This window comes from Tachyglossus aculeatus, chromosome 6 (genome assembly GCF_015852505.1).
Source record: "Tachyglossus aculeatus isolate mTacAcu1 chromosome 6, mTacAcu1.pri, whole genome shotgun sequence".
In the NCBI taxonomy this organism is placed as follows: domain Eukaryota; kingdom Metazoa; phylum Chordata; class Mammalia; order Monotremata; family Tachyglossidae; genus Tachyglossus; species Tachyglossus aculeatus.
Window position 1 is genome coordinate 35,739,542 of NC_052071.1, and position 24,427 is coordinate 35,763,968.

The window sequence follows — 24,427 nt, forward strand, 5'->3', positions numbered from 1 at the left end:
CACCCAAGTTGCCCCCGTACCCTCTGTAGGGCGTGTGGCCAGCCCGGGCCCTTCTCCCCGATGGAGCCCACCAAGTTCACCACACAAGTGCAGCCCCGAGGCCGCTAAGATGGTGGCGCCCGGGCAGGGAGCCCGGCATCCTCGCTGTCCCCCCGGCACCCTCCCCTCCCCCAGCAAAACTTACGCCAGCTACCCGGGCCGCGGGCTGGGCAGCCCTGATAAGCCTTATCAGATGAAACGCGGGTGGCTGTTGGTTCCTGGGGAGGACTTGGTCGCGGCGGCAAACTGGCGGCTCCCAGAAGCACGGTGCCCCATCCCCCCGCCCAGTCCGGGGGGGAAACTGAGGCACGGGAGAGGGGCCACCTTCCACACTTCGGCTGGTCTTCAGCTTGCCCAAAGGAAGTAAGGGACTCAAGTCTAGCTTCCTAGTCTTTTGCCCCTAAATCCAAACCAGGCGCAGAACCCGAGCATCCTCTTGCCCTCTCCTCGCCCACCCGCAATCGTGGATGCTGCTCTTTTCTCCCTGCTTTAGGGTGAGGGGGCCCAGAGTTTCACCCATCCCTCTCTTACCAAAAGGGCCCCGGCTTACAGGTGGGACTTGAGCCCATTCGGCCTTCCTTCCAGGCCACCCCGTCCCCGCTTAATTGGTCCAGTCTATCTCCCTTGTCCCTCCCGCCCAAGGACTGGGAAAACAACAGGGGCTGTGCGTGCTTGGGCTATGAGGAAGAGGGGCCATTTCGGGCCCCATCCCAGCTCCCCAGGGCAAAATGAGGAGAAGGGCCCGTAGGGAGCGTGGGTGAGGACCAGGCATCTCAACACACCCAGTTCCTGGTTGGTTCCCTCAGCGGGCAGCCGGGATGCCACGGCATCACCTCCCCTCGTCGGGCCCAAGTTCAGGCTCAGGCCTGGTGGCTCCCGGCCGCCCCTCCCCACCATCTATCATGCTGGTGACGGGGCAGCAGCAGGCTGGGGTGAGGGACCCCGGGGGTCTTCACTCCTTGGCTGCGCCCTTTCTCTCTTGGGGCCACTCTTGCTGGGTTCTGCTTACGGCTCTGGGGAGGTGCTAGAAGAGATCACGGTCAGAAAGGAGGAAGGAAGAGAAGGCAGGCTGATGAAAATGGTCATAGGCTCCGGGGCCCAGAGCACCATTTTATTCTGGGTCTCACACAAACCAAGGGCCCTGGTTTTCCTTAGAGAGAACAGGTCCCTCTGAGGGCTTTCCGGAGGGAGAGAGATGTCCCAGGGAACCTAGGCCCCACCGAGGGAGAGTGTGGGGTGTGGGGTGTGTGTGTGAAAGAGAGAGGGAGAAAATCTCTACCGTCTCTCACAGCCCACTGAGGCTGACCTGAGAGAAGCTGGTCCTAAGGAAGGGTCTGTACTGCAACCCAAAGCGAGGTTCGAGGTCAAACTCTGGACCTCCCCTACGAGGGATTGGAGACTTGGAGGTGTGAGTGGGTGGGGAAGGAGAGAAGGGGACGGGCAGACCAAAGTGGCGCCTAAGGGAGTGGCCATCTCCTCTTCCTCCTCCTCCTCCTCAGCAGCCCGGGCGGGAAGGCCGGGAGACGGCTGCGGAGCCCGAGATAATGGTATCACTGGGGCTCAGGCGGGGCCGGGGGAGGGGATGGGGTGAGGGGGGGCCGATGAGTAGTCAAACTGGGGTGGGGAGAGGTGGGAAGGAGCCGACGGGTCCCGGGGGAGCCAAATGGAGCCAGGCCCGGGGCCTGAACTAAGAGCGGCCAACCGACGACAACGGAGCCTCAGGTCGCAGTTCCGAGGGACCGCGGTGTCCTGAGCGCCCCACTCCTCCTCCCCTCTACTCAGCCTTCAGGGAGATACGGCCGGATCAGCTTAGGGTCCAGGAGCGATTCCTCCAACGGCTGCTCCACGTGGAAGTCGCGCGTGTGGGGGGGGCCCTTGGCGGGCCTTGGGACCCGGCCCCCCTCGCTGGGGAATCGGCAGCTCCGAAGGGTGGGCCGGCAGCGGGGCCGTGAAGAAGTAATGGTGCAGCAGGGCCTGGCGGAGGGGGAGAGGAGAGAGGAGAGGCAAGAAGATCGGCCTCAGTCAAATACGGAATGGCCAGCGGCTCGTTGCCTTGCCAATGCATCCGTTATCTTTTTTTAAACGGCATTTGTTAAGCCCTTACATTGTATCAAGCACTATTCTAGGTGCTGGGGGTAGATACAAGTTAATCACGTTGGACACCGACCCTGTCACAGTCTAAGCAGGAGGAAGAACAGGTATCGAAGCCCCATTTTGGAGTTGAAGAAACTGAGGCACAGTTATCTGGGCTGTTGGCTGGCTGCCCCTCACTCCTCCATGCCACCGAGGAGAGCTAGAGGTTCTCCTTCTTCACAACTCCAAGGCCCTGTTTATGCGCTTGGCTATAAACCCCTTGAGCACTTTTGCTATCCACCCCAGCTCCCCAGCCCCTACGTCCGTATCACCACACTCTATTACTACTACTAAAAATAATAATAATAATAATGATGGTATTTGTTAAGCGCTTACTATGTTCAAAGCACTGTTCTAAGCGCTGATCACTGTTCTAAGCGCTGGCATTTGTTAAGCGCTTACTATGTGCCAAGCACTGTTCTAAGCGCTAGGGAGGATACAAGGTGGTCACTTTGTCCCATGTGGGGCTCCCAGTCTTCATCCCCATTTTACAGATGAGGTAACTGAGGCTCAGAGAAGTGAAGTGACTTGCCCAAGGTCACACAGCGGACATGTGGGGGTGCCGGGATTAGACCTCATGACCTCTGAGTCCCAAGCCCGGGCTCTTTCCACCGAGCCATGCTGCTTCTCTCTATTTGTAATTCATTTCAGTGTCTCCCCATAAGACAGCTGTCTGTAAGCTCCTTATGGGCGGGGAGTCCGTCGACCGACTCTGTTGTACGTCCCTCTTCCAAGTGTTCCTTCTCCAGCCCAGCCCGCACCCTCCGCTCCTCTGCCGCTCACCTCCTCACTGTGACTCGTTCTCGCCTGTCCTGCCGTTGACCCCCGGCCCACGTCCTCCCCCTGGCCCAGAATGCCCTCCCTCCGCACCTCCGCCAAGCTATCAATCAATCAATCAATCGTATTTATTAAGCGCTTACTGTGTGCAGAGCACTGTACTAAGCGCTTGGGAAGTACAAGTTGGCAACACATAGAGACAGTCCCTACCCAACAGTGGGCTCACAGTCTAAAAGGGGTAGACAGAGAACAAAACCAAACATACTAACAAAATAAAGTAAATAGAATAGATATGTACAAGTAAAATAGAGTAAAGCTCGCTCTCTTCTTCCCTTCAAGGCCCTACTGAGAGCTCACCTCCTCCAGGAGGCCTTCCCACACTGAGCCCCCTCCCCATCCCCCCCGCCTTACCTCCTTCCCCTCCCCACAGCACCTGCATATACGTATATATGTTTGTACGGATTTATTACTCTATTTTACTTGTACATATTTATTCTATTTATTTTATTTTGTTAATATGTTTTGTTTTGTTGTCCGTCTCCCCCTTTCTAGACTGTGAGCCCACTGTTGGGTAGGGACCGTCTCTAGATGTTGCCAACTTGGACTTCCCAGGCGCTTAGGCCAGTGCTCTGCACACAGTAAGCGCTCAATAAATACGATTGAATGAAGTGCTTAGCACAGTGCTCTGCACGCAATAAGTGCTCAATAAATACCAGATTGACTGGCTGCTGCTGCGGAGAGAGCGCCCTCAGGCGGCAGCTCAAAGAACCTCTCCGAGACCGGAGCCAAGGAGCCGGCCTCACTTGCCATCTCCCATTCATTCATTCAATCCTATTTATTCATCATCACCATCAATCGTATTTATTGAGCGCTTACTATGTGCAGAGCACTGGACTAAGCGCTTGGGAAGTACAAATTGGCAACATAGAGAGACGGTCCCTACCCAACAGTGGGCTATTGAGCGCTTACTGTGTGCAGAGCAATGTACTAAGCGCTTGGGAGGCTGGCAACATATACATCCTCAAAAATCTCCAGTGGCTACCAATCAATCTGCGCATCAGGCAGAAACTCCTCACCGTCGGCTTCCAGGCTGTCCATCCCCTCGCCCCCTCCTACCTCACCTCTCTTCTGTCCTTCTCCAGCCCAGCCCGCACCCTCCGCTCCTCTGCCACCGCTAATCTCCTCACCGTTAGGCCTCATTCTCGCCTGTCCCGCCGTCGATCCCCGGCCCGCATCCTCCCCCGGGCCCGGAATGCCCTCCCTCTGCCCATCCGCCAAGCTAGCTCTCTTCCTCCCTTCAAGGCCCTACTGAGAGCTCACCTCCTCCAGGAGGCCTTCCCAGACTGAGCCCCTTCCTTCCTCTCCCCATCATCCCCCTCTCCATCCCCCCATCCTACCTCCTTCCCTTCCCCACAGCACCTGTATATATGTATATATGTTCGTACATATTTATTACTCTATTTATTTATTTATTTTACTTGTACAAATCTGCTCTATTTATTTTATTTTGTTAGTATGTTTGGTTTTGTTCTCTGTCTCCCCCTTTTAGACTGTGAGCCCACTGTTGGGTAGGGACCGTCTCTATATGTTGCCAACTTGGACTTCCCAAGCGCTTAGTACAGTGCTCTGCACACAGTAAGCACTCAATAAATACGATTGATTGATTGATTGATTGATACATATCTATTCTATTTATTTTATTTTGTTAATATGTTTGGTTTTGTTCTCTGTCTCCCCCTTCTAGATTGTGAGCCCACTGTTGGGTAGGGACCGTCTCTAGATGTTGCCAACTTGGACTTCCCAGGCGCTTAGTCCAGTGCTCTGCACACAGTAAGTGCTCAATAAACACGATTGACTGATTGATTGATAGAGACTGTCCCTACCCAACAACGGGCTCCCAGCCCCGCCTCGGGTGACAATGGCGGGCAAACAGGACAAGGGCCACAAGATTGTTTTCCTCGGCCCCATCTGATTGACGTGGGTGTGACCCCATGAACCTCACAACCATGAGTTCTGAGGAGAAGCAGCGTGGCTCAAGTGGAAAGAGCACAGGCTTTGGAGTCAGAGGTCATGGGTTCAAATCCCAGACTGAGCCCCCTCCTTCCTCTCCCCCGCCCTACCTCCTTCCCCTCCCCACAGCACCTGTATATATGTTTGTACAGATTTATTACTCTATTTTACTTGTGCATATTAGCTATTCTATTTATTTTATTTTGTTAACATGTTTGGTTTTGTTGTCTGTCTCCCCCTTCTAGACTGTGAGCCCGCTGTTGGGTAGGGACCGTCTCTAAGTGTTGCCAACTTGGACTTCCCAAGCGCTCTGCACACAGTAAGCGCTCAATAAATATAATTGAATTAATGAATGAAATCCCAGCTCTGCCAACTGTCAGCTGTGTGACTTTGGGTAAGTCACTTCACTTCTCTGGGCCTCAGTTCCCTCATCTGTCAAACGGGGATGAAGACTGTGAGCCCCCCGTGGGACAACCTGACCACCTTGTAACCTCCCCAGCGCTTAGAACAGTGCTCTTCACATAGTAAGCGCTTAATAAATACCATTATTATTATTATGATTATTATAAGTAATGTCGATGATGGGTCAGACTTACAGTGAGGCCCCCCCAGGACAGGAGGACTGCCCTCCTAATGGCCTCCTGCCTCCCGGAATTTTTCTCTTCCTTTGTCCTACCTTTCTCTCCAGACAACAACTCTCGTCCATGATTTGCCCAAGCACCCTCTAGTCGACGGATAAGTTCCTGGTGGCACAACTTTTAGTGGGAAGGAATTCTGTGGGAGGCACTTCTTTGGTTTGCTTAAAACCCCACCACCTTCAGATGGGGCTCCCCCTAATAATAAGCAGCGTGGCTCAGTGGGAAGAGCCCGGGCTTTGGAGTCAGAGGGCATGGGTTCTAATCCCGGCTCCGCCAACTGTCAGCTGTGTGACTTTGGGCAAGTCACGTCACTTCTCTGGGCCTCAGTTCCCTCATCTGTCAAATGGGGATGAAGACTGTGAGCCCCCCCGTGGGACAACCTGATCGCCTTGTAACCTCCCCGCGCTTAGAACAGTGCTTTGCACACAGTAGGCGCTTAACAAATACCACCATTATTATTATTATTAATAAGAAAAGAGGTAGAATTTGTTAAAGTCCTTACTCTGTACCAAGCACTGAACTAAGCACTGGGGGTAGCTACAAGATCATCACGTCAGACACAGTCCCTTTCCCTCATCAGGTTCACTCGTCTAAGACGGAGAGAGGACAGGCACTGAATTCCCATTTTACAGATGAGGAAATGGAGACCGAGAGAAGTTAAGTTGACTTGCCCAAGGCCACACATCAGGCAAGCAGCAGAGTCAGGGATTAAAACTGGGGTCCTCTGAGTTCCAGGCCCATGCTCTCCAGTGGCTGCCTGTCAACCTACACATCAGGCAGAAACTCATCACCCTGGGCTTCCAGGCTGTCCATCCCGTCGCCCCCTCCTACCTCACCTCCCTTCTCTCCTTCTCCAGCCCAGCCCGCACCCTCCGCTCCTCTGCTGCCGCTAACCTCCTCACCGTACCTCGCTCTCGCCTGTCCCACTGTCGACCCCCAGCCCACGTCCTCCCCCGGGCCCGGAATGCCCCCAATCCCTCTGCCCATCCGCCAAGCTCGCTCTCTTCCTCCCTTCAAAGCCCTACTGAGAGCTCACCTCCTCCAGGAGGCCTTCCCACACTGAGCCCCTTCCTTCCTCTCCTCCTCCCCATCCCCCCCGCCCTACCTCCTTCCCCTCCACACAGCACCTGTATATATGTTTGTACAGATTTATTACTCTGTTTATTTTACATGTACATATTTACTATTCTATTTATTTTGTTAATGATGTGCATTTAGCTTTAATTCTATTTGTTCTGACGTCTTGACACCTGTCCACTTGTTTTGTTGTCTGTCTCCCCCTTCTAGACTGTGAGCCCATTGTTGGGTAGGGACCATCTCTATATGTTGCCAACTTGTACTTCCCAAGTGCTTAGTACAGTGCTCTGCACACAGTAAGTGCTCAATAAATGCGATTGAATGAATGAATGAATGCTCTCTCCCTTCAGTCACTCTGCTTCCCCATCCTTCTCCATCTCCTGTTGCTGAGGACTTATGCAAGCAACAGTTCCGGCTCTGCCTCATCCGCCCCTTTCAAGATTCGGTCAAGTCTGAGGCATCTGGGGCAGCCCCTGGTCCTTCCTCACTTCCCCAAGACCCTGCTGCTGCCACTGCTAAATCTTTCTGTTCCCCTCTAGACTGTCAGTTCCTTGTGGGTAGGGAACGCGTTTACCAATTCAGTTACACTGTACTCTCCCAAGCGCTTAATACAGTTTTCTGCAGAGTAAGAGCTCAATAAATATGACTGATTGACTGATTGATTGCTCCAACCACCGCTATCACTGGAGGAGGGGATGCCCGACTCCATACCTGGGCAGCCTGGATGCGCTGGCGCGGGGGATAGATTAAGAAGCGGCTGAGCAGCTGCAGAGCTTGGGGAGCGGCGTCGGGCAGCACTTCCTCCAGGGGCAATGGGGCCTGCTCCTTGAAGGAGATCTTGTTGTAGTCGGGCAGCTCTGTGATCTCCTAGGAGGCAGAGAGGGTGGTGGGCATCGGGGAGGGCCCGTCCGCCTCCGGCTGACGTGCCTTTTAGCCATTCCTCCTCCCTCCCTGCCAACTGCCCAAGGCTAAAGGGCCACGGTCCCCAGGGGCGGAGAGCCCTGGCGGGTTTGCGGCCGGACTTCCCAGCTCCAAGGGCCTGATTCCCAGCCTCAGCCCCCAGACTAGGACTCCAGCCAGACCCCAGGCCTGAGCCCGGCACCTCCGGGTGGATTCGGCCGCCCCTCTCAGTACCCACCGGCCAGACCCTGGGGCTGGGGGTGCCCAGGACGCGCAGCACACAGCACAGCTGCTCGATGTCGTTTTCTCCAGGGAACAGGGGTGAGCCGTTGAGCAGTTCGCCCAGGATGCAACCCACCGCCCTGAAGAGAACGGAGCCCCGGACAAATTCAAGATGACCCATCCCACCCTGGGGTCCCCAGACCACGCCCGGCTCCTGCTAGGGATGCCGTAAATTCCCGTTCCCACCTCCCACTGCTGCAGCCGGAACCCAGGCATCCCTATCCTTGACCCTGGGTACGAATGGGATCCCAGCAGTCCAGCCGGGCCCTCCCCCCGTCCCGGGCACCGCCCCCAAGGGCCCTCTCACCACAGGTCGACTCCCTCATCGTACTGCCGGGCACCGTACAGGAGTTCTGGGGCCCGGTACCATCTGCGGGGGACGGAAAGGATAGAGTGGGCTTGGGAACCCCACAGGGCTCAACCTTTAGTCTCTCCCTGACCCCAGGCCCGTGCTCCCAGTCCCAGGGGAGGGGATCTGTCAGCCCAGAAAGGCCAGTTGCTTTCTCGTGGTCCTGCCCGCCTTGTCCCGGGCTTTCCCGGCCCGCCGCCCCCGACCTGGTGGCTACTTGGTGGCTGTAGAGCCGGTCCCCGCTGCGGGAGAAGACCCGAGCCAGGCCAAAGTCCGCGATCTTGAGCTGGCCGGAGGAGCTGATGAGCAGGTTGGCTGGCTTCAGGTCCTGGGACACCAAGAGGAGGGAGGAAGAGACAGACCGGTGAGCGTCTGGGGAGCGAGGGTCGGTTGGGAAGGCCAATCCTCCCCCTCCTCCCCGCATATCCCCTCCTCTCCCTCGGGTGAGCAAGGAGACCTAAAGTCCCAGCTGAGAAAGGCAAGAAGGGCCCGCGTTAAAAACCCCTCACCTGCCCTGGCTTTGCCCCAGAGCTGAGAGGGAGGGAACTAATTCATTAAGCCTGGATTCCGGCATGGCTGGGCAGGGGAGGGCGTGGTTAGTCCTGGCCCTCAGGCCTCCCCCACCCCCCTGGTCACCCTAATCTTTATTTCTCAGAGCTCCCTTCTACCCCTTTCCCAGGTTGTTATCTCCCTCCCAAGAGGCCCCCGCCGCGTCCCAAAGGGGCTGCCCCGGCTCTCCTCGGCGCCCCTGGCTGACCCGGTGCATGATGTTGTTAGCGTGGCAGAAGGCGACCCCCTTGAGCAGCATCTGCATGTAGCCCTTGACCTGGGCCTGGCCCAGAGGCCGATGGGCGTGGCGGATCACCTCAGACAGGTCGGACAGCATGAACTCGAAGGCCAGGACGAAGCCCGCGCCATGAGGGAACACGGCCTTCAGCTTCACCACCTGAGGAAAGGGGGAGAAGTGGAGTTCGGGACACAGGATGGCCCCCCGCCTCTCCGCAACCCACCTCAGGCTCCGAGGCTCCCGGCCCCTCTCCTCTCTCCAGAATCCCCTCCTGCCCTTAGCTCTAGCTTATCTCTCTGTCTCCCCCTTTCAGACTGTGAGCCCAATGTTGGGTATAGACTGTCTCTATATGTTGCCAATTTGTACTTCCCAAGCGCTTAGTACAGTGCTCTGCACAGAGTAAGCGCTCAATAAATACGATTGATGATGATGATGGAAAATCGGGTGGAGAATGACGGGCCCGGCCCCCTTTCCAACTACTCTTCCCTCCCTCCGGACTGAGAATTAGCCATCGCTTTCTCACGGTGATTTTTAGACTGCGAGCCCACTGTTGGGTAGGGACTGTCTCTATACGTTGCCATCTTGTACTTCCCAAGCGCTTAGTACAGTGCTCTGCACACAGTAAGCGCCCAATAAATACGATTGATTGATTGATTGATTCCCAAAACCCTTTCCTCCCTGGCTCGCCGGCCAGAGCTTTTCCCAGGCAGCGGGGAAAGGGCAAGACTAGGAATGAACCGGGGAGCTTTGAGACAGAGCCTGGGCCTCCCCACCCTTTTCTTCAAATCGTTGGACTGCATCCAGAGCATGTGTTCTCTCTTCACCCCCCTTCAACACTACCCCCTCACAGTCCTTTTCCCCCCGTCATCCCTGTAGCTCTGCTCCCAACAGGGTCGGGTCGGATCCGGTCCGGTCCAGCCCGGCTCCCTGTGCCTCTCCCTTCCTCCGCCATCCGCCTTATAGCAACTGTCACCGGGACCCGTCAAGTGTTTCCATTTTATTTTGAGCAACTCTGGCTCCTTCACGCTGCGCTAATAAAAACAAGGCAATTAGCAAACGCACCAGCTGAGCAGCTATTTCCAGCTGGGAGCCTTGCTGACGAGCAAGAGTCTCAATCCATCCCAGCCAGCTCTCCCGACTCCCACTCCCCTTCCTCACTCCCTAGGGAGTAGGTATGGGGAGGACAGGAAGAGTGAAGAAGAATGGGAGAAGAGGAGGAAGGGAGGCGGAGACGGAAGGGGGAGAGAGAGGGAGGGAGGGGTGTGGGGGAAGGACGGTGGGAAGAGGGAGAGGAAGGAGAGATGGAGGTGGGAGGAGGGAGGGAGGCAGAGAGCGGGGGAAGTGGTGAGAGGAAGAAGGGAATCGGTGAGGAGAAAGGAGGGAATCGAGGAGAAGGGGGAAGGAAAGTAGATGGAAGGAAGGAGAATAGGGATGAGGAATGATCTGGAATTAGGACTGATGGAGAGCTAATGGCTAGAGTGGAGGCAGAACTCCAGGGTTTCGAAGGCTCAGTGACAACGGCACAGGCCTGAGTTGAGGGACCTGGCTTCTAATCCTAGCTCCGTGGCATGGAGCAAGTCAGTTCATTTTTCTATGCCTCAGTTTCCTCATCTTGTTTGCTCTGTGGCATGGAGCAAGTCAGTTCATTTTTCTCTGCCTCGGTTTCCTCATTTGCAAAGTGGGGATTCAATATTGACTCTCCCTCCCCTTTGGGCTGTGAGCCCTATGCGGGACAGGGATTGCGTCTGACTTTATTTTGCCTCCACCTCAGCGCTTAGTACATAATAAACACCCTGCCCAGTCATCTCACAGAGAGTACTACCTCCCTAACTTTTGATTCTGAAACCAACAGTCCCCATCACTTACCAGGCTCTCTCTCTGCCCATTTCCCCCTCTGTTCCAAGTAGGAAGGTAGTCGTAGATAGGGCTGTCCTAGTCCCAGCAGCTTAGAGACATCAGGTCCCACTGGTCTCTACTTGACATTTCTACATTAATGGGATTTGTTAAGCGCTTACCAGGTGCCAGACACTGTACTAAGCGCTGGGGTACATTCAAGTTAATCAGGAGGGACACAGTCAGTGTCCCACATGGGGCTCACAGCCTTAATTCCCACTTTACAGATGAGGTAACTGAGGCACAGAGAAATTAAGTGATTTGCCCAGGGTCGCAGAGCGGACGAGAGGAGGAGACGGGATCAGAACCTACGCCACGCTGCTTCTCTGTCATCCACGACTCCTGGGAGAACCAAGCCAGGGTCAAGGGAGGGAAAGGACAGAGCAGCCTTGTGATTTCCTACTTCGGCTTCCGGAATCCAGATTAAAGCACCTCCTGTCGCATCGATTCCATCAGCCCCTCATACTCGCAGGGGTCTGTTTCTGCCAGGAGGAAGGGCGGCTGAGTCCTTGAAATGGAAAGCTCTGAGTTTGAGTCATTTAGGAGGGAATAGGTCAAGAGTAGCCCGACAGAGTCCCTCGGGGAGCTTGAGGGAGGGTTCATTCACTCAATCGTATTTACTGAGCGCTTACAGTGTGCACAGCACTGTACTAAGCGCTGGGGTACATTCAAGTTAATCAGGACGGACACGGTCAGTGTCCCACATGGGGCTCACAGCCTTCACAGATGAGGTAACTGAGGCACAGAGAAATTAAGTGATTTGCCCAGGGTCACAGAGCAGATGAGAGGAGGAGCACTGTACTAAGCATTTGGAAAGCACAATAATAATAATAATGTTGGTATTTGTTAAGCTCTTACAATGTGCAAAGCACTGTTCTAAGCGCTGGGGTAGGTACAAGGTAATCAGGTTGTCCCACGAGGGGCTCACAGTCTTTGTCCCCATTTTACAGATGAGGGAACTAAGGCCCAGAGAAGTGAAGTGACTTGCCCAACGTCACACAGCTGACAAGTGGTGGAGCCGGGATTTGAACCCACGACCTCCGACTCCAAAGCCCGGGCTCTTTCCACTAAGCCACGCTACTTCCCAATACCGCAAGTCCTGCCCACAACGGGCTCACGGTCTAGAGGGTTTCCTCCTCACGCGTTTGAAGGGGTTTGCACAGGCGGCAGTTGTCCCAGGTCCAGGAGGCGATACGGAGAAGTATTTAAAGTCAATGCAGGGTAGACAGAAGGGGCAAGGAATAAGGGAAGATTATGAAACAGTTCCTAGGCTCAGGAATACATCCTGACGTGCCCAGGTCCTCGCCACTACGGCCACTTACATACTGATTATCCTCAATCTCCTGCAGAGCCTTGATCTCCCGCAGCGCCTGGTTGGGGATTCCATCCTCCAGTTTCCGCAGGGCCACTTTCTTAAGAGCCACCGTCTCGCCGGTCTAGAGGAAAGAGCGAGGTCAGGATCGGACGATGATGAATCCCCCCACTCCACGGCAACTGGGATCTCTCCCCTGCCTACAGACAGCACTCTCCCCTGGAGGCCTGGAGGGAGGCGTGGGGGAAACTTCAAAGAGGAAACGGTCCTCGAGTTCAGGACTCTAGCCTCAATCAGACATCAGTCAGAGAAAACAAAGGGAGAGCTAGACCGTACGCTCCTCGTGGGCAGGAAACCCATCAGCCAACTTTATGTCCCGAACGCTTTGTACGGTGTCATTACTTTACTTGCACATATTTACTACTCTATTTTATTAATGATGTGCATAGAGCTCTAATTCTGTTTATTCTGACGGTTTTGACCCCTGTCTACACGTTTTGTTGTCTGTCTCCCCCTTCTAGACCGTGAGCCCGTTTTTGGGTAGGGACTGTCTCTATATGTTGCCGACTTGTACTTCCCAAGCGCTTAGTACAGTGCTCTGCACACAGTAAGCGCTCAATAAATACGATTGAATGAATGAATGAATGCACACAGTAAGCGCTAAATAAATATGATTGAGGGCTAGAGAGGGCGCCTAGACCACCCCCTTTTAGACTGTGAGCCCACTGTTGGGTAGGGACTGTCTCTATATGTTGCCAACTTGCACTTCCCAAGCGCTTAGTACAGTGCTCTGCACACAGTAAGCGCTCAATAAATACGATTGATTGATTGATTGACCTTAACAGAGCAGAATCAGAGCCAAAAGAACCTGAGACCCGGCAGGGCAAGGTCGGGCTGGGGCCGGGGTAAGAGAGGAATCAATTAAGGAGGGAAAAAGGAGTGTCAAGATTCAAGCTGCTAAAATCAAAAATGACAGCAGGAAAAGCTGAGAAGAGGGAAAAAAAGAAAAATCACCACACCCCCAAGTCCCAGTTCTGTTTGTCCCATATTTCCAGGCTCTTTTCTGCTCGTGGATTTCCCCTCCCCATCTTGCTCTTCCCACCTGCAGCTGTTGCGGTTGAGGGAGGGAGGGCTGGCCGGGTCCGAGGCGGGGTGTTGCACGAGGGGGGGAAGGAATAAATAACCACAGCCCTCCCACATGTGCAAAATTCTTTCGCACGTCTACAGATGTCAATAAGCAACCCCCCACCTCCCACCCAAACCTGTTTAGCTTCCCTCCCCCGAACCCTTTTCGCGGTGGAGGCCGTGACTGTTGCTTCCCATTTTCCCTAACGCTCGCCACCTACAACTGGGAGTACTACCAGTGGGCAGTACGTACTTTCCAAGCGTTTAGTCCAGTGCTCTGCACACAGTAAGCGCTCGATAGATATGACTGACTGAATAGTACTCACACTAATAATATATATTAATGTATATATTATTATATACATTTCTGCTGTGTGATCTTGGGCAAGTCACTTGACTTCTCTGGGCCTCAGTTCCCTCATCTGGAAAATGGGGATTAAGACTGTGAGCCCCACATGGGACAACCTGATCACCCTGTGTCCTCCCCAGCGCTTAGAACAGTGCTTTGCACATAGTAAGCGCTTAACAAATGCCTATTATTATTATTATTATTATTATTATATATAATAATAGAGAAGCAGCATGCCTCAGTGGAAAGAGCGCGGGCTTCGGGGTCAGGGGTTGTGGGTTCTAATCCCGGCTCCGCCGCTTGTCAGCTGTGTGCTTAGTACAGTTAAGCGCTTAGTCCAGTGCTCTGCACACAGTAAGTGCTCAATAAATACGATTGATGATGATTGATGATGTGTGGCTTTGGGCAAATCACTTCACTTCTCTGTGCCTCACTTCCCTCATCTGTAAAATGGGGGTGAAGACTGGGAGCCCCATGTGGGGCAACCTAATTGCCTTGTATCCCCCCCCAGCGCTTAGAACAGTGCTTGGTACCTAGTAAGCGCTTAACAAATACCATCATTATTACTGCCAGCTGTGTGACTTTGAGCAAGTCACTTCACTTCTCTGCGCCTCACTTCCCTCATCCGCCAAATGGGGATGAAGACTGTGGGACCACCCGCTGGCCTCACTTCCCTCATCTGTCAAATGGGGATGAAGACTGTGGGACCACCCGCTGGCCTCACTTCCCTCATCTGTCAAATGGGGATGAAGACTGTGGGACCACCCGCTGACCTTGTATCCCCCCCAGCGCTTAGAACAGTGCTTAGCACATAGTAAACACTTAACAAATGCCATCATTATTTGTTATATGTTGTCATCATCATCTTTTAGACTGTGAGCCCACTATTGGGTAGGGACTGTCTTTATATGTTGCCAACTTGTACTTCCCAAGCACTTAGTACAGTGCTCTGCACACAGTAAGCGCTCAATAAATACGATTGATGATGATGATCATTATTAATATTATTACTGATGGTCTGTCCCCGACAGAGTTGAGAGGGGGAGACCCTACGAGGGGAAGGGCCCCAGAAGGGATGGCCCAGGATGAAAACGTGGTCCTTTCTGGTTTCCAGTCCCCCTGCTCCCCCTCGAAGGTGATGCCACAGTCGGGGGTCTCCTCACCTCCACGTGTTTGGCTTTGAAGACGATACCATGGGCCCCCTCCCCAATCCGGCCGAGGATGCTATACTGGTCCATCCCTGGGGTGGGTCAGGAGAGGCCTGCTGAGGGAGAGAAAGGAGACCTGTGAACAGGAGCTGGGGGGTCCCGGTGGTCATCGTGTCCCCCCATCCCCGCCCCCATTTAGGCCCTGGGCTCAAGGCTGGCCCCCAAGTGGGCAACCCAGCCTCCTGGGTCCCATCAGCGTGGCTCAGTGGAAAGAGCCCAAGCTTGGGAGTCCGGGGTCGTGGGTTCGAATCCCGGCTCTGCCACTTGTCAGCTGGGTGACCCCGGGCAAGGCACTTCACTTCTCTGGGCCTCAGTTCCCCCATCTGTAAAATGGGGATGAAGACTGTGAGCCCCCCGTGGGACAAACTGATCACCTTGTATCCCCCCCACAGCGCTTAGAACAGTGCTTTGCAGATAGTAAGCACTTCACAAATACAATAATAATAATAATAATGAGTTTGAATCCCAGCTCTGCCACTTGTCAGCTGTGTGACCCTGGGCAAGCCACTTCACTTCTCTGGGCCTCAGTTCCCTCATCTGTAAAATGGGGATGAAGAGTGTGAGCCCCCCTTGGGACAACCTGATCACCTCGTATCCCCTCCCAGGGCTTAGAACAGTGCTTTGCACATAGTAAGCGCTTCACAAATACAATAACAATAATAATAATAATAATAATAATAATGAGTTTGAATCCCGGCTCTGCCACTTATAATAATAATAATAATAATAATAATAATAATAATAATAATTTTGGTATTTGTTAAGTGCTTACTATGTGCAAAGCACTATTCGAAGCACTGGGGAGGGTACAAGGTGATCAGGTTGTCCCATCTGGGGCTCTCAATCTTAATCCCCATTTTACAGATGAGGTAACTGAGGCCCAGAGAAGTGAAGCAACTTGCCCAAAGTCACACAGCTGACAAGTGGTGGAGCTGGGATTTGAACCCATAGCCTCTGACTCCAAAGCCCGGGCTCTTTCCACTGAGCCACGCTGCTTCCCCTGTCAGCTGTGTGACCCCGGGCAAGCCACTTCACTTCCCTGGGCCTCATCTGTCAAATGGGGATGAAGACTGGGAGCCCCCCGTGGGACAACCTGATCACCCTGTATCCCCCCCTCAGCGCTTAGAACAGTGCTTCGCACATAGTAAGCGCTTAACAAGTACAATAATAATAATAATGAGGTCGAATCCCAGCTCTGCCACTTGTCAGCTGTGTGACCCCGGGCAAGCCACTTCACTTCTCTGGGCCTCATCTGTCAAATGGGGATGAAGACTGGGAGCCCCCCAAACTGATCACCTTGTATCCCCCCAGCGCTTAGAACAGTGCTTCGCACATAGTAAGCGCTTAACAAATACCATTATTTTATTATTATTATTATTATCCCAGCCCGCCCTAAGGTTGCCTCAGTCCTCCCTGCCTCCCCCCCGGGGGGGGGGGGCCTCGAAACCGCCCCACACGGGCGCGCGGGAGCCCCCTCGCGGTGCATTGTGGGCTGCGGCCGGCTCACGTGATGACGCCCCCACCCCGCGGCGCGCGCTCTTCTCCCCACACACACACACACCCTGATACCTCTAGTGGGGGAGGGGGCGGGGGAGACCGGAAGTAGCTGGTCGGGCGACGCCGCCAACGGCCGAGCCCCCGGCACGTGACAGGGGAGCTCCAAGAACAGCCCCCCCCTTCCTCATTTAAAGGGCCAGCAACCCCCCTCTGAGTCTCTTGGCCTGCAGGGGAAGCGTCTCTTTGCCCCCACCTTGGCTACCAGGACGGGCCCAAGCAGCGTGGCTCAGTGGAAAGAGCCCGGGCTTTGCAGTTAGAGGTCGTGGGTTCTAATCCCAGCTCCTCCGCTTGTCAGCTGGGTGACTTTGGGCCAGTCACTTCACTGCTCTGGGCCTCAGTTCCCTCATCTGTCAAATGGGGATGAAGACTGGGAGCCCCACGTGGGACAACCTGATCACCTTGTATCCTCCCCAGTGCTTAGAACATAGTAAGCACTTAACAAATACCATCATCATTATTATTATTATTCTCTGGGCCTAAGTGACCTCATCTGTCAAATGGGGATGAAGACTGTGAGCCCCACGTGGGACAACCTGATCACCTTGTACCCACCCCAGTGCTTAGAACAGTGCTTTGAACATAGTAAGCACTTAAATACCATCATCATCATTATTATTATTATTATTCTCTGGGCCTCAGTGACCTCATCTGTCAAACGGGGATGAAGACTGTGACCCCCATGGGGGACAACCTGATCACCTTGTATCCTCCCCAGTGCTTAGAACAGTGCTTTGCACATAGTAAGCACTTAACAAATACCATCATTATTATTATTATTATTCTCTGGGCCTCAGTGACCTCATCTGTCAAATGGGCATGAAGACTGTGACCCCCCATGGGGGACAACCTGATGACCCTGTATCTACTCCAGTGATTAGAACACTTACTTAGCACATAGTAAGTGCTTAACAAATACCATCATCATTATTATAATTATTATTAATCCCTCCCCAGGCAGTGTGGAAGCTGGCGAACCCCTTGCCCCCCCTGTGCCAGTCCTGGGCTGCTTCTGGCATGGCTCAGTGGAAAGAGCCTGGGCTTGGGAGTCAGAGGTCATGGGTTCTAATCCCAACTCCGCCACTTGTCAGCTGTGTGACCCTGGGCAAGTCACTTCACTTCTCTGGGCCTCAATGACCTCATCTGGAAAATGGGGATGAAGACTGTGAGCCCCGCACGGGACAACTTGATCACCTTGTATCCCCCCAGCGCTTACAAAAGTGCTTGGCAAATAATAATAATAATAATGATGGCATTTGTTAAGCGCTTACTATGTGCCGAGTACTGTTCTGTGCGTTGTGGGGGATACAAGGAGATCAGGTTGTCCCACGTGGGGCTCACAGTCTTCACCCCCATTTTCCAGATGAAGTAACTGAGGCACAGAGAAATTGTTAGCTCTCTTCCTCCCTTCAAAGCCCTACAGAGAGCTCACCTCCTCCAGGAGGCCTTCCCAGACTGAGCCCCCTTTTTCCTCTCCTCCTCCCCATCCCCACCTCTGCCCTACCTCCTTCCCCTCCCCACAGCACTTGTATATATCTGGACAGATTTATTACTCTATCTATTTTACTTGTATATTTGTCTTCATTCATTCATTCATTCATTCAATCATATTTATTGAGCGCTTACTGCGGGCAGAGCACTGTACCAAGCGCTTGGGAAGTACAACTTGGCAACACATAGAGACAGTCCCTACCCAACAGTGGGCTCACAGTCTAGAAGGGGGAGACAGAGAACAAAACATATTAACAAAATAAAATAAATAGAATAGGTACAAGTAAAATAAATAGAGTAATAAATACGTACAAGCATATTAACATATATACAGGTGCTGTGGGGAAGGGAAGGAGGCCAGTACTATTTCTCCAGATTGATTACTCTATTTTACTTGTACATATTTACTATTCTATTTATTTTGTTAATGATGTGCCGATAGCTATAATTCTATTGATTCTGACGATTTTGACCCCGTCTTCACGCTCTGTCTTGTTGTCCAGACCGTGAGCCCGTTGTTGGGTAGGGGCCGCTTTTAGACTGTGAGCCCACTGTTGGGTAGGGACTGTCTCTATATGTTGCCAATTTGTCCTTCCCAAGCGCTTAGTACAGTGCTCTGCACACAGTAAGCGCTCAATAAATACGATTGATGATGATCCGTTGCCAAGCACTTAGTCCAGTGCTGGGCACACAGCCAGCGCTCAATAAATATGGAATGAGTGAATAAAGTGACTCGCCCAAAGTCACACAGCTGATTAGTGGGGGTTACGTAGTAAGCGCTTAACAAATACCGTTATTATTATCCTTCTGGGGGAGGTCAGAGCGGCTGTGGATGCTCCCGGGAGAGCGAGGCCTTGGCGTCGGGTTCCCACCAGCTGGCAGGGCCTACGGGAGCCTCGTTGCTGCTGGGGGGAATGGGGAGGAGGTGGAAGAAAAGAAAAAAGGAGGAAAAGCTCCCAGGGTGATGCAGAGGAGCCGGGGGCGGGGGAAACCTGGAAAGCAGCGCTGGGAGCTGCTGGGGAGCGGGAGGAGTTGGCGGGGCCGTTTGGCAGCTAGAAAGGCCAGTACTATTTTGGGGGCCCTGAGCTGCGAGGACTGGGACACACAGACCTCTGAGCAAGGAGGTGGGACAGTTGGGAAGGCCGCTTCCTCCACCCCAGTCTTTCCCCCGCCAGTCTCTCTCCCCCTTCTAGCCCGTGAGCCCGCTGTTGGGTAGGGACCGTCTCTAGATGTTGCCAACTTGTACTTCCCAAGCGCTCAGTCCAGTGCCCTGCACACAGTAGGCGCTCAATAAACACGACTGAATGAATGATCCTGCCAGTAGCATACGCTTGTCTCGAAGATTAAGCCATGCAGGTCTAAGTACGCGCGGCCGGTACAGTGAAACTGCGAATGGCTCATTAAATCAGTTATGGTTCCTTTGGTAGCTCGTCCCTTCAAGGCCCTACTGAGAGCTCACCTCCTCCAGGAGGCCTTCCCACACTGAGCCCCCTCCTTCCTCTCCCCTTCCTCCCCCTCTCCATCCCCTCCGCCTCACCTCCTTCCCTTCCCCACAGCACCTGTATATATGTATATATGTTTGTACGGATTTATTACTCTATTTATTTATTTATTTATTTTACTTGTACATATCTATTCTATTTATTTTATTTTGTTAGTATGTTTGGTTTTGTTCTCTGTCTCCCCCTTTTAGACTGTGAGCCCACTGTTGGGTAGGGACTGTCTCTATATGTTGCCAATTTGTACTTCCCAAGTGCTTAGTACAGTGCTCTGCACATAGTAAGCGCTCAATAAATACAATTGATGATGATGATGATTTATTACTCTATTTATTTTACTTGTACATATCTATTCTATTTATTTTATTTTATTAATATATTTTGTTCTCTGTCTCCCCCTTCTAGGCTGTGAGCCCACTGTTGGGTAGGGACCGTCTCTAGATGTTGCCAACTTGGACTTCCCAAGCGCTCAGTCCAGTGCTCTGCACACAGTAAGCGCTCAATAAATACAATTGATTGATTGACTGATTGATTGAAAGGAGGGATGGGCATCCTCAGAGTCGGCCCGGCCTTCCCCACCAGAAGTCCCGGCTTTCCAGCCCCAGGACCACCCCCCTTCCCCTCCCCACAGCACCTGTATATATGTTTGTACGTATTTATATATCATTTTATTTCTTTTATTTTGTTAATATGCTTTGTTTTGTTGTCTGTCTCCCCCTTCTAATAATGATGATGATGGCGTTTATTAAGCGCTTACTATGTGCAAAGCACTGTTGTACATATTTATTCTATTTCTTTTGTTAATATGCTTTGTTTTGTTGTCTGTCTCCCCCTTCTAATAATAATGACATTTATTAAGCGCTTACTATATGCAAAGCACTGTTGTACATGTTTATTCTATTTCTTTTTTGTTAATATGCTTTGTTTTGTTGTCTGTCTCCCCCTTCTAATAATAACGATGATGGCATTTATTAAGCACTTACTATGTGCAAAGCACTGTTGTACATATTTATTCTATTTCTTTTATTTTGTTAATATGCTTTGTTTTGTTGTCTGTCTCCCCCTTCTAATAATAATAATGATGGCATTTATTAAGTGCTATGTGCAGAGCACTGTTATACATGTTTATTCTATTTCTTTTATTTTGTTAATATGCTTTGTTTTGTTGTCTGTCTCCCCTTTCTAATAATAATAATGATGGCATTTATTAAGCGCTTACTATGCGCAAAGCACTGTTGTACATGTTTATTCTATTTCTTTTATTTTGTTAATATGCTTTGTTTTGTTGTCTGTCTCCCCCTTCTAATAATAATGATGACATTTATTAAGCGCTTACTACGTGCAAAGCACTGTTGTACGTGTTTATTCTATTTCTTTTATTTTGTTAATATGCTTTGTTTTGTTGTCTGTCTCCCCCTTCTAATAATAATGATGATGGCATTTATTAAGCGCTATGTGCAAAGCACTGTTCTAAGCGCTGGGGAGGTTACAAGGTGATCAGGTGGTCCCATGTGGGGCTCACAGTCTTCATCCCCATTTTCCAGATGAGGTCACTGAGGCCCAGAGAAGCGAAGTGACTCGCCCAAAGTCACCCAGCTGACAAGTGGTGGAGCTGGGATTTTGAACCCACGACCTTGGACTCCAAAGCCCGGGATCTTTCCACTGAGCCACGCTGCTCTTCTAGACTGTGAGCCCACTGTTGGGTAGGGACTGTCTCTAGATGTTGCCAACTTGGACTTCCCAAGCACTTAGTCCAGTGCTCTGCACACACAGTAAGCGCTCAATAAATACGATTGAATGAATGAATTGAATTGCAGGGGAGGAGGAGCCTCGAAGGACCCCAAAGTTTCCTCTAGCCCTGGTCTTGACCAGAGAGAAAGAGGCAGGATCCCACGGATGGGCCAGAGGAGGGAGGACATAAGGATTTATCCTGTGTGTCTGTAGGCCCAAATATGCAGGCCCGGGCATGGCTCTAATATCCAGTTATTCTCCGACTCTGTAGATCCCTTGGGGTGCCAAGGTACAGAATCTCCCCAGCCTTGACGCTCATCAGCGTGGCTCAGTGGAAAGAGCCCGGGCTTGGGAGCCCGAGGTCATGGGTTCAAAATCCCGGCTCCGCCAATTGTCAGCTGGGTGACTTTGGGCAAGTCACCTCACTTCTCTGGGCCTCAGTTACCTCATCTGGAAAATGGGGATGAAGACTGGGAGCCCCCCGTGGGACAACTTGATCACCTTGTAACCTCCTCAGCGCTTAGAACAGTGCTTTGCACATAGTAAGCGCTTAACAAATGCCATCATTATTATTATTATTGTTATCACTTACCAGAGCTAAAAGGCTTAACGGCCCCTCCCTCAAATCTGTCAGGGGCAGAGGGAAGCAACAATAAGAGTAAGTGCTCAATAAATACGATTGAATGAATGAATGAATGAATGAATGGATGTTTGTCCGTATGTATTACCCTATTTATTTATTTTACTTGTACATATTTATTTCATTTATTTTATTTATTTGGTTTATATGTTTTGTTTTGTTGTCTGTCTCCCCTTTCTAGACTGTGAACCCGCTGCTGGGTAGGGACCTTCTCTAGATGTTGCCAACTTGGACTTCCCAAGCGCTTAGTCCAGTGCTCTGCACACGGTAAGTGCTCAATAAGTACGATTGAATGAATGAATGAATGAATGAATGAATGAAAGAGAGAGGAAAGGAAGGAGGTGGGTACATGGCAGTTCCCTTTAGCCTCCTTGCTCTTAACCTCCTCCCTCCTAGGTCCAGAGGCGAACTTCCCACCTCCTCCCCCTCGTCACCCTCCGAACCAGGGAGCTCCAGGAGACGGTCTCATGATCTTCTGTTGGCGAGGTCAGCGAGGTTGACTGAGGTGACGCTTTGAGGGAGAGAAGCGGAGACACAAAGGCGCTGACGGAGATCGCAAACTCTCCGAGGACAGGGATGGCATTTACAACTCTTATTTCTTTCCTCCCCAGCGCCAACTACGGTGCTCTGCCCCCGATCAATTCCGCTGATCGATGAAATCCCAACCATGAAGTCTCAGCTGGAAAGGCTGAGCGCTGTACCCAGAGGAGAGATGGGTCTGAGGAGTAGGCCAGGGTGTCTTGGCTCCAGGATCTTGAGTCTTATCCCATCCTTCTTTCCCTCTCATTTCCGAGCACCGGTTCCTCCCCGCCCCAACTTCGCGAGGTAATTGAGACAAGGGCGAGAAGGATTCCTCGAGCCCCCCACATCCTAACGTGGGACAGCCTCCAGGACTCCTGGCAACCCTGAAATACCCATTTTTTAAATAATAATAATAATGATGATGGCATTTATTAAGCGCTTACCATGTGCAAAGCACTGTTCTAAGCGCTGGGGAGGTTACAAGGTGATCCGGTTGTCCCACAGGGGGGCTCACAGTTTTCACCCCCATTTTACAGATGAGGAAACTGAGGCCCAGAGAAGTGAAGTGACTTGCCCAAAGTCACACGGCTGACAATTGGCAGAGCCAGGATTGGAACCCACGACCTCTGACTCCAAAGCCTGGGCTCTTCAGCGCTTAGAACAGTGCTTTGCACATAGTAAGCGCTTAACAAATGCCATCATTATTATTACTATTTTCCACTGAGCCACGCTGCTAAGCGTTTACCATATGCCTGGTCAGGTATACGCTAATCAGGTTGGACACGGTCCCCGTCCCAGGTAGGGCTCACGGTTTTGATCCCCATTTTACAGATGAGGTGACCGAGGCCCAGAGAAGTGAAGTGACTTGCCCATTTATCTCGGTCCCCGGATTCCTTCAGTTTCCCACAGCCCAGACTTGATGGAAGCCGAGAAGCCTATGGTTTAGAAGATGAAGGAGCTCTACCCTGTGTCCAGAAGGATCTGCAGGGGTGTCTCATGTGGCCTTGAGCCAGAAGAAAATGGGCTGGGAGAGGAGGAGCCTCTTTCTTCCGGCATAGTCTGGAGTCGTTCGGGGATCAACTGGAAGGGAGAATCCGACAGGTTGGAGTCGGATACAAAGAGCGAGTCGGTGTCGAGACGAACGAGAGGAAGAGCAGAGAGATAAAAAAAGAAAAAAATGAGAAAGGCAAGAAAATAACCGAGGCGGGGGACAGAGGGTGAACTCAACAGGAAAGGGGAAATATAGCGAGTGAAAGAGGCAGAAAGGCAGTTGACAGAAATAGGCGCACGATCGAGATAAAGCGGGAGACGAGAGGGGGAGGCGAAGCAACGAGAGAGGGAGAGATGTGGGGACCACGGGGAAGGGACTGTCAGAGAGAGAAACTGACAGGGAGAAAGAAGGACAGAAAGGAGGAGGGAGGAAAGGAGGGGGAGAAGAAATCAGGACAGATGGAGAGAGGGAACAAGTAAGACTGGCAGGGGAGGGGAGAGGAACCGGTGGGGGTGGGAGAGTGGAAAGGGGAGAGGGATTGGGGGGGACTGGTGTGGAGCCTGGGATAGAAGCCAAGAGCTTTGACTCCGTGCCCAGTGATCTCCCCACATTAGGGTGGCCTTCTCTTCCTGCATCTAGAGACCCATCTGAGTCCATGGCCCCCCGGCAGTCTCCTCGCCCGGCCCCCTGCTAAGGCTTTGTCTGAGTTGAGGCAGGGAATGGGGAAGGCGGATTCCAAGGGAAGAGGGAGTATTGGGAGGGGGAGGGACGCTAGGATCGTGTGTGTGAGAGATTGTGCGGATATCTACCTGTCTGTAAACTCTGGGTCTCTTTCACGTGCCTGCGTCCTTCTGTCCCCCGCTTCCAAGCCTGCCCGGCTGCTTCTCTCTGGAAATGTCTCTTTATTTGGAATCGGTGTCCCTCATGGCTTCCTTAGCTGACCTGGCTCGGTTCGGAAGCCGGGCATCTCCACGGAGTAGGTACGGGGTCCGTGAAATGCGGGGAGTTCCGGCGGAGGGGAGAAGCTGAACTGGAGGGCTCGGAGGGGCCGAGCGGGGTGGGGGTGGAAAGGAGGAGAGAGCGAAAGAGAAAGGAGAGTGGGAGGAGGAGACAGCAAGAG

The 24,427-nt window shown here is 52.4% G+C and overlaps 1 protein-coding gene across 1 annotated transcript; it reads right to left on the minus strand.

Annotated features, from left to right (window-relative positions):
• Window positions 1-155: 155 nt before the first annotated feature.
• CDK20 (cyclin dependent kinase 20) lies at window positions 156-24,420 on the minus strand. Its single transcript, XM_038748120.1, is given in 10 exon segments — window positions 156-1,916; window positions 1,918-2,013; window positions 7,386-7,541; window positions 7,813-7,936; window positions 8,164-8,226; window positions 8,412-8,533; window positions 8,963-9,151; window positions 12,208-12,321; window positions 14,835-14,935; window positions 24,117-24,420. Coding segments are annotated over 9 exon segments (1,038 nt in total). The 5' UTR covers window positions 14,910-14,935; window positions 24,117-24,420; the 3' UTR covers window positions 156-1,817.
• Window positions 24,421-24,427: the final 7 nt, after the last annotated feature.